The 13,211-nt window shown below is 41.5% G+C and overlaps 1 protein-coding gene across 1 annotated transcript; it reads right to left on the reverse strand.

Moving 5' to 3' along the window:
• Positions 1–2,035: 2,035 nt before the first annotated feature.
• LOC143316795 (solute carrier family 12 member 3-like) lies at positions 2,036–11,132 on the reverse strand. Its single transcript, XM_076724480.1, has 26 exons — positions 11,001–11,132; positions 10,656–10,787; positions 10,426–10,501; positions 9,753–9,848; positions 9,512–9,651; positions 9,172–9,282; positions 8,963–9,074; positions 8,693–8,823; positions 8,513–8,597; positions 8,062–8,219; positions 7,807–7,914; positions 7,309–7,432; positions 7,037–7,138; positions 6,222–6,377; positions 6,006–6,105; positions 5,754–5,865; positions 5,491–5,625; positions 5,091–5,197; positions 4,841–4,942; positions 4,683–4,750; positions 4,144–4,248; positions 3,836–3,947; positions 3,360–3,446; positions 3,100–3,235; positions 2,916–2,983; positions 2,036–2,174 (listed from the first exon to the last, which is right to left on the reverse strand). Exons 1-26 carry the CDS (start codon positions 11,130–11,132, stop codon positions 2,036–2,038), a joined length of 2,934 nt encoding a protein of 977 aa, XP_076580595.1.
• Between the last annotated feature and the right edge of the window lie 2,079 nt (positions 11,133–13,211).

Genomic DNA, 13,211 nt, shown 5'->3' on the forward strand with positions numbered 1-13,211 from the left:
ACACACAGTCTTAGCTATTATTACAAAATAAAATCAAAAGTAACTTGAGCCGTTTTAAAGAGTATCAACTCTTTCTCAAGTGTTGGCATTTTAACGTTAGCGTGAAGTTACGACTAACCACCAGAGCGCAGTGTTGCACCTTGCCGTGACCTCTACAGGCGTTACCTCCAGACAACACAGTGAGCTGTAAAAACGAGCCTGTTTCTTATCTCAAAAATCACAGCTGACACATTAAACAGTAAACACACACAGAGCAAACTAAAAGAAGACAGCTTTCGATTCAGTTAAACTACGCAATATATGGATCGAGTCAAAAACGTGCAGTTTGAAGCTGTCAAAGGAAAAAGTCAGACAAAAACCAACGTGGCTAAAAATAAAGGAGCCATTAAGGAAAATGGTGTTGTGAAAAACAAAAAAACATCTATTCAGAAAAACTCTGACAAAAATCCATTTTGATATAAAAGCTTCTGGAATTAAATAACAGTATTATTTGCATTTCTAATGAAGATACTGTTGTGACGATGAGCAGGGTGAGTTAAAAAGCTGTGTTTTAACAGGCTGAAAAAAAATTTAATTTTAAAAAAATCATGCGTCAAGATGTCTTTCCAGAGGCAATGAGCCCATTTTATGCAGGATAATCAAAATAACCACACAGTGTTCTGATAGGAAGCAATTCACAGGTAATTTAAAAAAACTGAAACCATTAATCACATTCTAGATCAGCGTCTGAACTCACCTGTCCTCTGATGTCTCTTTGATAAAAACTGCTCAGTTTCTTCATCCTGGCTGTCACATCAACATCAGCATTTGAATATTAAAATATCTGAGGCCTCAGATCTTTATCAATGCCAGGAGGCGGCCCATTGTTGACAAGGATACGTCCACTTCCTGCATCATGTGTTGTGCAGACAAATGTACAATACAGAAAATGCAGCCTCCATAAGTAAAGCAGATTTGAGGAGTCTGAAAGAACTCAGGCACCTCGGGGGGAAATACTTCATTTGCTTCATATATGACTCATTATTTGAGCACTGAAGATGCACGAAGCATTTTATTAGGACTGCACGTTTCAGACACAGCTGACATAAATAAAAACTCACAGGCTACGTGAACAGTTCCAATATTTTACAGTGAAATAATCATGCAAATGTAAAATGATGTACTTCAAAAACAGAACATAAAATCACGCTGAAGTCTGCTTATTTGTCAGAAATGACAACAGTTATTTAAAGTAATGAATAAGTCTTTTAAGTCTCTTTCGTATGTACTGTATATCACCTCTGTAGCTGATGTTTTTATTGCCTATTCGTTCTGCTTGTTCTTCGTTCTACCTCTCCTTTTGATTCTCGCTGCTGTAACAAGTGAATTTCCCCCAGCGTGGGATAAGTAGTTTTCTCTTATCTAATCTTATCTTATCTTATCTTGTCTTATTTTACAGCGCAAGTTTAATCCAACAGATTTACACTTTTCCTCAGTAATTTTTCTTGTTATCTCAAGAAATCAAGATACAGATTTCTCTAGATAACAAGATTATTTAGCAAAAAAACAAACAATCCATAAGAGTGGACCCTGACACACACACACACACACACACACACACACACACACACACACACACACACACACACTGCTCTTATGAACTTTTGAATGAACCTTTGCTGTTTGTTGTCAGATGGTGGTTTGATATGAGGGTATTTACAGTCTGGCTCCTTCTCGTAGGGGACAGTCTTACGTACAGCTGACAGCTTAGAGCGCCTGTGTTTCTGCAGCTAAAAGACTTTTCGTTGGCAGGGTGGAACTGGAAAAGACACCGCTCACGTTGGTGTTTGACTGGTATGATAGAGTGTGAATATAACATCAGTTGCTACAGCTGTCAAGACGCCGTCTATGCATGCTGGCACTCCTGATCTCTGCTAAACTTTGGCACATTTTTCACACTTATTTCACTCATTAGGGTTATGTGGCGTTTCCCCTTTGTTCCCAGGGTGTCGTTTTAATTCAGTGTCTCATCATATCGGTGCCTGGAAGTCAGGATTCACTGGCAGTAGTAAGTGAGGACGTTCTGCTGGTTCCCTCGGATCAGCACGGCGGGGCAGTGGAGGCCACAGGTCAGAGTATCCAGCCAGGCCATGTACAGAGCACTGGGGCAGTCGCTGTGTGGCACAGGAAGGCTCCTGGAAAAAAAACATCACATTTCCATGAGCAAAACGAAAACAAACGCTGCCGTGTCCTCACATTTGATGAAAACATCACCACAGTCAGAATAGTGCACGTTGTGGTTTGCAGCAAACCAAAAAACACCTAATCTCTCCCATCTTTTCCGTCTGTCTGTATCACACTGCCATGGAAATAGTCACAGTTTTGGTGGCTCTTTGCATATAATTTTGCATCCCAGTGGACATCAGAAAACACGTTGTTTTCATCTCCTAATACTGATGGAGAAAACACAGCCCCACTGTAAAACAATGTTCGCACTTAGATGCCAGAATTATTCCTTTTCTCTAAAAAAGTTAAATGATGATTATAACACATGGTTTGACTCCTTAATTCCAGCCAAGAGCGATCTTAATGCCTCAGAATATAAAGATATTTTCGACATTAGTGTGCTTCCAACTCTGTTGCAACAGGAATTTTCCTGTTTCAACATGATAATATCCTCGTTCGCAACCTCAAAACATTCCAACAAACTGAACTGAAACCAAGAGGAGCAAAAACCAACATATCTAAAAATGTTATAGATGCAGTTTACGTCTCTTAGGCACACACTGCATTCTGTCCCTCTGTCAGAGGTGCAGGATCTCTGCCATGTGCATGAAATATGCTCCATTTGCAGTAAATCTGATGAGCCTTTATGTAATATGTTCATTAATATGTGATATCCTGAACTGAGCTGATAACTTAAACTGCATACTCACACAAGCACAAGAGCAGCGTGTTGTGAATTCCTCCGGATGATTTCATTCAGCCTCACTTTTCTCTCAGACTGTGAAATAAAAGTAAGAACGGGTGAAGAACGGAGGGGCTTCATACACAGAGTTCACTCTCAGTGGGTGACATCAGTGCGTTGTTGCACGTGCTGGACATGAATGACGCACACACCTTAAGTTTGAAGGCCTCAAACTCTTTGTCTGATATTTTCCACGGGGTGCTTCCCCTCAGTTCCTGCACTGAGACGCCTTCCTGCTGTTCATCATACAGCCTGAAGGGGGCGACACTGTCCACAAACCTACTCAAACTGAGAAGCAGCAAGAACAAAAGACGCAAGTCAGCCTGTGTTGAAGGACAGAGATAAAATCTACTGTGGGTTTTTCTGTATGTGGTGACTGACGACAGTGAACCTGAAGGTTTTGCAGACATACTTCTTGGCATGTGGACGCCTTTCGCTGTCCGTCATGACCGTGACGTCGTTAAAATCCAAACGAAACCTCTTCAGCAGAGCGATCATCCTACAATGAAGAGCAAACAAAGTCTAAACACATCAGTGAACCATCATGCACCCTGTTTTATACTGCAGCAGAAAAGTGTCCATGAACTGATGTGAGAAATGTTCATGCACGGCACAAAATACTCCAGAATACATCCAGCATCTTACAATCAATCAGCCTGATTGAATCAATGCATTGGATTCAATATGAAGCTATTTGGTTTAAAAACATATAAATTGTATGAATGCAGATCATTGCATGTCTCACTGGACTACAGATCATCAAGCAAAGCACTCCAAACTTTTCCAAGATACAGAGTTTTGATTGATTTGTTTTTTAATTCTCCAGAGTTACACTGTGAGTTACATTATTATTCACGTATCCCTGAAGCTGAAACAGAGAAAACCTACTTGCTGCGTCCTTCCTCCATGTTTTGTTCGTCTCCTACGATGAAGACTCTGACCTTACTGCGGTGCCAGCGCTTCCTCCTGGTGAGCAGGTAAGGCACCAGCAGAGTTAGACCTTAAAAGAGAAGAAGAAGAGGAAGAGACTGCAGCTAAGAAAGAAGAGCCACGACAAATGTATTTTTAAGCTTGCTGTGTGTAAGATAGAGGCAGCTCTCTCCACTGTAATAAATGACGGTGTCTTATTATGTACGTCGACATAAAACTCGTGTGTTTTGCTTGTTTTGTCAGATGGAACCACTCCTCGCGCTCACCTCCATCATCCGCTATCCAGTAGACGTCTATGGTCTTCTTCCCCTGGTCGTTCTGAAACACTGTTTTGATCTGATCACTGTCGCCTTTATCGGAGATGTCGTCAGCTGTAACGACAAGAGGAGGAGGAGGAGTGAGGTGCGGGGCAAAGGAGTAATGCACTCTGAGGTGTCCCAACATAATAAGATACCTTGAAAGTGATTATTTAACAAAAGAAAAAAAAATTCTATTCGTGTATAAAGGTAAGAGGGTCCTCCTCAACACAGTCCACCATGATGCTCTGCCATGTTTCTACTGTAGCCCAGAGTGGACAAACCAAACAGTGGCTCTACAGAATGCCGAGTTTTTCGGTCACCATTGGTTCTCCTGCACGCTTGCCATGGAGCGGTGAGGTGAGGGGTTTTCAGTTGGTTGCAATCTGCAATCTCACCACTAGATGCCACTAAATCCTCCACACTGGACCTTGAATAGACTTATTACCTATAAATGATTTTTTTTTATTGTAATCCACTGTGTATGTGTGCATACAGTAAGTGCTCACCTGATTCCCTCTCAGGAGATTGCTGGTCATCATTTTCAACAGATTCATCAGGCTCAAAGCCCTGGTTCACTGGAGGACAGACAATACATCCTTCACTAGTGTTCGTTCAGTTAAATGTTACATAAAGATGTCATGTTGGAGAGAATTTAAACAGATTATGAAATCTGGACTGCTTACCTTCAAAATCAAACTGGTCAAAGATGTCCAGCCCGTCCATCATCCTCAAGATACACAAACAGTAGTTGGAGTCGAAGGTATCACTGGAGGAAAGAAAAGCAAGAGAAGAGGAGTAAGTTAAGATGGGAGTTTAAATAATTAGTAATTATTCGTAAGAGTGAATTACATTAAGGAACCGTAGGGGTGCCAAATTTAAAAAAAAAAAAAAAAATCAATACACAATACACTTACTATATGGTGTTGATATAATCTTGAATGCCTTCAGGAGAACTGTCCCTCCAGTTCACCTTGAAGCCCAGGACCAGTGTGTTGGGCTTCAGCTTGCCAAGACCAGAGGCCTTAGAAAAAAATGAGAATGATCAGATGTTCTATTGAAAGTAATGTTTAGCACCCAGTCCTGAGAAACACATGATGAAAAATACAAATAGAAAAAACAGTATGTCTAAATGAAGTGCCATCTCTGGGGAAAGAAGCAAAATATTCCCCAAAATTGTGAGGATGCAATAGTTTAACTAAACAGGTTGTTGTCTGGAGCCTGATGAATTCCTGGTGCATGTGCTCTGTGTGACTGCAGCTGTGGCTATTTCTCACAGATTAACACAAGCAGCTTCTCAAATAACAGATGTTTTACCTGCAGCAGATGTCGAGCTCCAACTCTGAGGCAGTCTGCAGTGAAAGGCATATAAAAGGAGCGCACCTTCCTCTTGTTCATCCACTTCACCAAGCAGTCTGTGGCATCCTGCGGGCGAGTCTGCCTGTCCTGCTCCTAGAGGAGTCAGGAATTCATCATTATCTTTATCTAACAAGGAGATTTAATAGAGACACAAAAGCAAGCTGAACACGGTTTGTAAAACATGATATTTTCTGTTTGGAAACTGAGACTGAATGACTGACCATTATTATGTCTCCACAGATCATGAGGCTTATATGTTTGGTGAAGGAGCCCACAAAGTCCACCAGGGCTGGTCGCTGGTTTGGTGGCCCGGTCAGGACGAGACACTGTGGTCTGAAAGAAGACATCAGAGTCACTGGGTCACTGTAGAAATCAATACCAGCACCACTGATAACCATTTCTACAAGGTGAAATGTAAACACAGTCCTGTTCTACCAAATGATGCGTATTATATCAGATTTTTGGTCACTCACCTGAAGTTCTTCACATGATCCTCGACACCAGACAGCGAGAGAGAGTACGACAAAGCCATGTTGTATGTACCTGCCTGGACTGACGAACCCCAGTTTACCTCTGTGGATGTCAAAACACATACAAGTGAGGCGGCTATGGAAGAGCTGAGAGCCAAAAATCGAACAGTTCTGACTTACTCCACTCTTTAATCCAGGCCACATGTGCTTTAGACTCACTTGGCTTGTTGTAATTGACGTATCCAAACAGGAAGAAGATGATACAGAAGGTGGTGAGAGCAGCCCACCAGGTAAACAGGAACATCAGCACCACAGAGATCACTGCTCCAAACAAAGCTGTCCATTTACTGTAGTAGTGAAATGATGGCCTCCAGCCTAAAGGGGAGAAACAGAAGGTTCTCAGGTGGTAGAAAACATAACCTCTAGCCTGTCCACTATGGCATTGATATTCTGCTTTGATGGGAATGTGGTGGCTGGATGTGATGATCTGGGCTGGGTCCAGATCAACTTGTGGTTATGTCCGGACTGAGGACACGCTGGACCTTCAAGCAAAGGTTTTAGGAAAATACTGCATCCTGGTGGCCTCTAAGGCCCTGATCATGAATTGCAACATACCCAGCTCGAGCAAACCTGCTGACCCTTTTACGTCATACCTTATCTCTATCCTTTTCCCTCATTTCCTGATGATTGTCAGGATTATCATTTATTAAGCCAATATTGATGGACAGGTAATGATGTACTGGTAGAACAGTAAAAAATGTCTGTATTTACAGAACAGGTAACAGTTATGAAAGACAGAACATTCTCATTGATAGAGATCCATCGTCTGATCTTTGAGTCTCAGAAGGCGGAAGTGGAGCGACTTGGAAGCGGAGAACATGGATGGGTCCTCAAAGTGTTGGACAATGACGCAGACACCATGACCACAATGTTTCCATGACCCTAAGCCTTAGCTATAGCTTAGGTCATAAAGAGAAGGTCGTTTTGAAAGGTTAGGGTTAAGGTTGTGTGTTGTGTGTGGGGGCGTAACTCACCAGGGGAGTTGGTGATTGAAGCATGAAAGCAGCTGAAGTTGATGAGGCTGTAGGAGCACAGGAAGAAGTTGGAGATCAAGGCTGCGATGGTGTTCAATTCAGCTGTAGTAAAGAGAGAGAAATAAAAAACACATTATAAAACCGGGGCTGAATAAAGGTGTTTTTTCTTAAACTTTTTTAAAAAGTTTTTTCAACATGGTTTTGTGAAGAGATACACATAAAACAAAAAAATATGTGAATCAATAATTCTGACAGTATTATATCACACCCACCAATGAGAATGAAGGCCACAGCAATGACATAGCAGAGGATATAGGCCCGGAGTGGCTCATCATTTTTCCCATAACCCTTTGCAAAGAATCCAATGTATGGGTATATGTTGTCTCTGCAAAGACACTGGCAAATAAGGTAGATAATATAAGCTTAAAACCAAAAATGTGCATTATGCTGTTCTTACTTGTTATTTCTAGACTTTCCAAAAGCTAACAGATCGTATGGATCAAATTCTGATAAGTGTGTCATTTCGCAGGGGTTGGATGCTCCAAAAAAACTATTCACTTTGTTACAGACTCTTCTTTCACAATCAAAGTCTATGGGAAAAAGTTTTTAAGTCCCTGGTGCATCACGTGATGTTGCAAGTACATGGTTTGGCCAGCGTGCCAAATTGGCGTCACAGAATTCTGATTTGATTCTGAATTTCTGATAATAAAACAATGATTTATATCAATGTAAGAGCAGCTTATCATCAGGGTACGGATGTGGTTTCTCACCTGAAAGACTTTAGGGGCAGAGACGAGGAAACCAAGGGCAGATGACAAGCTGGCTGCAAAGACACCAGCAGTGATGAGGTAGTAGAAACCTGAAATTTGGCCCAGTACCTGGTTGGAACAGTCATCATTAAGTTTATGTTATCATATATCATGTTAAAACAGATTCTAAACACCAACATTTAAAGAAAACGCAGTACAACCTCGCATAAAGCTTTTTTCCATGACAGACTGCAGACTTTATGGATTGATTGGTACCTTTGAACTGTTGGCCAGACCATATTTACAAGACTGTGACTGGATGCAGTCGGTGAAGTTCCAGCCCAGGTTACATCCCATACCCACACAGCCGTCGGTGATGTTTCCAGTCAGAATGTCACTCATATTACCTGAGGCGTCCCGCAGCACACACGACGCTGGAGCAGAATGATATCATAAATATTATACTTATGATATAATGTAATATTACAGACTGCAGGTAGTGTTACACAATATCATTGGATGGTAATGTAAATACAAGCATGAACTGTTTCAGCTCATCGACTCTCTCATGGTGATGCAGTATACTGATGACACTGCGATAAATCATTGAGGTCCCATGCCTCCTGTGGCAGGACAGCCAAACTATCCAGCACCTCAAACAGTCCCTACTATGTCAAATAATGAGATAATCCATACAATATACAAGCTTGTTAGATGAGTAGCTTACCAACAGTTGCAGAAATAACTAGATAGCTGAATGAAGTCCAGAAAATGGCCATGAGGGTGCCTTTGGGGATAGCAGAAGCAGGGTCCTGCAAAAGGAAACAATACACCAGTCAACATTTGTCCGTTTTTGTGGCTATGATGTAAGAAGTACAGTATCTCTGTGCTCCCTTTGTCTTCATACTTTGAGGTCTCCAGAGATGTTGGCTCCAGAAAGGATGCCAATGGCAGAGGGGAAGAAAATGGCAAACATCTGGAAAAAGTTGCCCTCAGGTCCTCTCCAGTCTGGTTTCAGGTTTGATATGAAGATCTCGCCTGGTGACAGAGAATAAAAACATCCTACTGTTCTCTGATAAACTTAAGGTATATATGCGCTAATGACATAACCTGTGGATAGTGCCAGAAATTTGCTGTATTAAAGGGCACTAGTTTGTCCTGACAAGCCTGAACTCACTGCGGTATCCAAAGATGCCCTGGGCCTTTTTCTCTGGACTGGGAGGGATGATCGTGCCCACCAAGTAGTTGGAAAACGAGACCAAGAGAACTATAAAGAATAAAATCTGGGTCTGACAGACAGAGACAAATGAGGGAGATGAAAGAGCAAAAGTAAGTGAAAGATTTATGTGCCAAATCTAGCAAATAAAGTGAGATGTGTCAGCTCACCTTGGACTCCCACTCCATTCCAGCCAATGAAATGAGCAGAAGAAACGTCACTGTGATCACGCCAACAATACGGACATCATTGATTGCATCAACCATGACGACGCCAAACTCCTAAATTAATACAATCAAAATGGTCATACATTAGAAATCAAGCATGAAACGTACTGTCAGTTAACAAAAGGAGTAATCTGTTATGTTATGCCCAAGAAATCAGTGGAGAACCGCAAACATGAAGAATGTGCGCTAACCAAGATTTCTACCTTGTAAAGTACCTGCTGTGTATGCTCATGGGTTATGTTAAACAAACTACTGAATATCATTTTAAGAGATTAATAAATACCTGCAATAGATCACGGACCACCTCTGCAAAGCCAACAGTGTTGAGGGCACAGGCCAGAGCGTTGGCGAAGGAAAAGACCACTCCAATAGGTCCACCAATTTCAGGACCCAGAGAGCGGGAGATCATGAAATATGCTCCACCTGGGAGTGATGTTCAACCACAAAAATACAATAGCATAATGTAGACGGACAGGGAGCATGACTTTGGTTTGCCAGATTTTAAGTCACAGGAAAGGACTGACCTGAGGTCACCCTTCCATTGGTGGCGATGGCAGAGATGGAGAGGGCAGTTACTGAGGTCACCGTCACAGACATCAGGATAATAAGCCAGGTCAACACTAAGATGAGACGAACAAGGTATGAATGATCACTACAATGCGATATCAGTATTTCTGAGTATTTCTTCTTAGGTTTCAAGGCATCCTCCTTCTCCATCTTATCCAGAGAATGGTCTGTTTCTGCTGTCTGTATGCTCTCACATTATTGGCCATTGCTTGGATGGGCTGGACCTCTTTAGCTTCTTGTAGTTTTAAAACTACATTGCACTTATCTACAATATAAAGTCATTCTTGGATTAAAATCTCTATATTACATCTGCCAAGGAACTTATGTATTTGATCTGGTTTGTTTGTCTGCTAATTACACAATTTTTAGGAAAATTGGTGGAAGGGTGTAGCATGTGCCAAGGAAGAACCTATTAAATTCTGAAGTGGATCCGAATCACAGGGCAGATACATGATTTATTTTTCACTTTCGTTATCTTTGCGTTGTCGTTCCATATACAATCAGTTGTGATCATCTTATCAATTAAAGTCATATATAGGAGGGCAAGACTGGAACAATGGCACAGCCACAAGAAGCTAAAGGGAAATGACAGGGACTAATGATGGAGGAATGGATGAAGTGATGACTCACAAATGCCTGCCTGAGAAGTGATCAACGATAGGCGCAGAAACAAGATGACTCCCCAGATATTCAGCATGCAACGAACCTGTGGCAAAAGTTCAATAAAAGCAGCTCAGCAAATGTTTATAGAGTGATGTTTGTAGAACTGCTTCATATTGTGTTAAAACAATTGAAATAAGCAGTGTATGAAGCTTTTGTCCCTGTCTTGCTGTCTGAATGTTCACCGAAGTGTCGCTCACCATGACTCCAGTCACCCAGCCAAATCTAACAGGAGCTTCCTCTTGAGGAGGTTGCGACTCCTCATCCCCGCCGTCTGTCACTGGCAGATTGCTGAGTCCTGAGTCTGTGCTGGTGTTTACCACCTCCACCTGCTGACACTCCTGAAAAAAACATTTTATAGAAAGATAGATAGACGAAGTGCAATGCACGATCATGTAGTGATATACTCAGTTTGATAATTAAAATAATGGAGATTTAGTGGATGTCAAGTATCAATACGTCAAGTCATTGCTGCAAGTTAGATGCCACTAAGTAAGGTGATGTAAGTGTCTGCGAGATTTGGTTCCCAGAGGTGGAAAATGTACCTCAGATGCCCTCCGGAGAGCCTCGAGAGACGGTCGGCTCCTCGCCTGTTGGCGTGGCAGCGTGCTGGCGTAATGCTCCAGCTGTGGCACCAGGTCTAACGTGCTATAGAAGGAAGACCTCCGCTGCTCCATCCTTGAGCCCCGGCACTCTGATGGACTGTTCCTTTGGAGGTCCAAGCAAAAGCATTGTAATTAAACAGAAAATATAACAACAAATGTGGCAGTAAATTCTAAATTGTCATGACTTGCAGTTCCTTTAATGGCCACTAGATGCTGCTACATGGTGAAAAATCTCAATCTTGAAAGAAAAACCTGGTGTGGAAAGTGAAAATAGACGCTAGAAGATTACAACACAAACCTTGAATCCACGTCCGAGACAACGATGGTTGGAGGAATTTGGAGGGTACCATCTTGTTGCTGGCTGTTGGCATCAAAGTGATGTGAAAAGTACCTGGGAGGTCCTTCCTCATTGGTTGAGAAGCGGACACGGGGGAAAACACCCAGGACCAGCCCGTCACGCTTGGATGCAGACTGCCCCATCAGCACTTCACTCAGTTCTTCTCAGACTGCTTCCTATCCTGTACACTTAAAGCAGCATTCATTGTTTTTACCACAAGGGGGCAGTGACAACACAAAATCTCACATCACACAACTCGACCCTGGCAGCTCAGTTACAGATTTGGTTGTGTTATTCTAGTAGCTGATTTAGCCTCTAGATGCTAGCCTCAAGCAGAGATGAGGGGCTTGCTTTAATTCTCTTCAGCCCGAACTGATGCTGACTCAAGTGACATCACTTAAGGCAATTTAGCAGATTTCGCGCAGCTCCATCTGGAACTGTAAACAGACATTGATGAGTAGAATTCCCCTTTCATAAAAAATGTGAGGTGAGGCTTTGGATACACTGTGAATATTCTCCACTGCAACTGTTTCATTTCACTGATCAGACAGCCAACATGAACTCTCATTTGACTAATTACTGATTCAGGCTTGGATGCAACGGCAGTGTGTGGGAGTCTTCTTCTCTACGAGATACTGAGCTCGTCTACCACCTGCTTAAGAAGTGGTCTTTTTTCCTACCTGCAAGACAGCCTTCAGGGTAACAAAAGATCGTAGATTTGTTTGTTTGCGTTTTATTATCTGAGATTTCCCTGTAAATAACAATAATTGTGTTCCAGAGACATTAAAATGTATTTAGCTCAATATGTTGGTCGTAATAATGTAATGGGCTCCAACAAACTAATGAAATAAGTCAGCTTTTGGTCAGCTCCATTGATTACTCAGATGTCATGTGGTAAAAGGAAAATTAGTATCAGCAGTTCTAAAAACTCACAGCATCACCGAAAATGTATCCAATCAGCAGTGAGATTAAACCTTTGAATTATTCTGACATATGAAAGCATTTCATGTTTTCTAGAAAATTTAGAGCCAAAAAAGGTTAAGTACTCACACAAGTTCTTCTGTTCCAGGTGAATAAGCGTCTGTCAGCAGATGTGAAGTGTTCCTTCTTTCATTTCACACTGAGACTCCTTATATTCATACCTTGAGTGAGGTAGGTGGCATCCCCTCCCATCTTCCCCAGCTTCCTCCCTCCCCACACACTCATTATGCACACTAAAAAAAGATATATATGAAAGGGAATTTCATAAAAAATAATTTTCCGTCATGCTAATGCTTTATTCAGAGAATTTTGCAATGAAGCAAAAAACTCATTATCTTTCAGAAACCTTTAGATTGTTTCACACACTCACCTTTGGAATTTTTCATGATTTTAACACAACAGAATACAAATACAATTTTCGAATGATAATGCATAACATTTTAATACACCTAAAGTGCCCGTTGACAATAATTTTCCTAACACATGTGTACCCAGGTGACCCCCTATATTTTCTGTTGTCCATGTCTAGTTTGTGGGAGTTGTTCTCTGAGAAAATAAATCTTTGCCACTCAACAGGAAGCGCTGTGTTTCATGTTTCTGGAAGCAGAATCCACAAAGTTTGGAGTAAACAGAAGAACAAATGCAGCTGAACAGGTTTTTAAAAAGTAAAAGTACAACACACATTTGATTTTTCTTTGATTTTCTTGAAGCACAAATGTCACATTAACTCCCCAACATTTAAAGGAACATTTTTATAACACTTCGGCGTGTTTATTCATCATTGTTTCGTGACAATGAATTTTCACTTCTGGCACTCAAAAAATCTAATTAAG

Source organism: Chaetodon auriga, chromosome 24, assembly GCF_051107435.1.
Source record: "Chaetodon auriga isolate fChaAug3 chromosome 24, fChaAug3.hap1, whole genome shotgun sequence".
NCBI lineage: Eukaryota > Metazoa > Chordata > Actinopteri > Chaetodontiformes > Chaetodontidae > Chaetodon > Chaetodon auriga.

Bases quoted from the DNA above. Each gene is read 5' to 3' on its own strand.
- LOC143316795 (XM_076724480.1), bottom strand. From the start codon at position 11,132: ATGGAGCAGCGGAGGTCTTCCTTCTATAGCACGTTAGACCTGGTGCCA. The intron at 9,652-9,752 runs GTCAGTCCTTTC...CATCACTCCCAG, and splicing joins CAATGGAAGGGTGACCTCAG to GTGGAGCATATTTCATGATC. The intron at 8,598-8,692 runs GTATGAAGACAA...TTCCTTTTGCAG, and splicing joins ACATCTCTGGAGACCTCAAA to GACCCTGCTTCTGCTATCCC.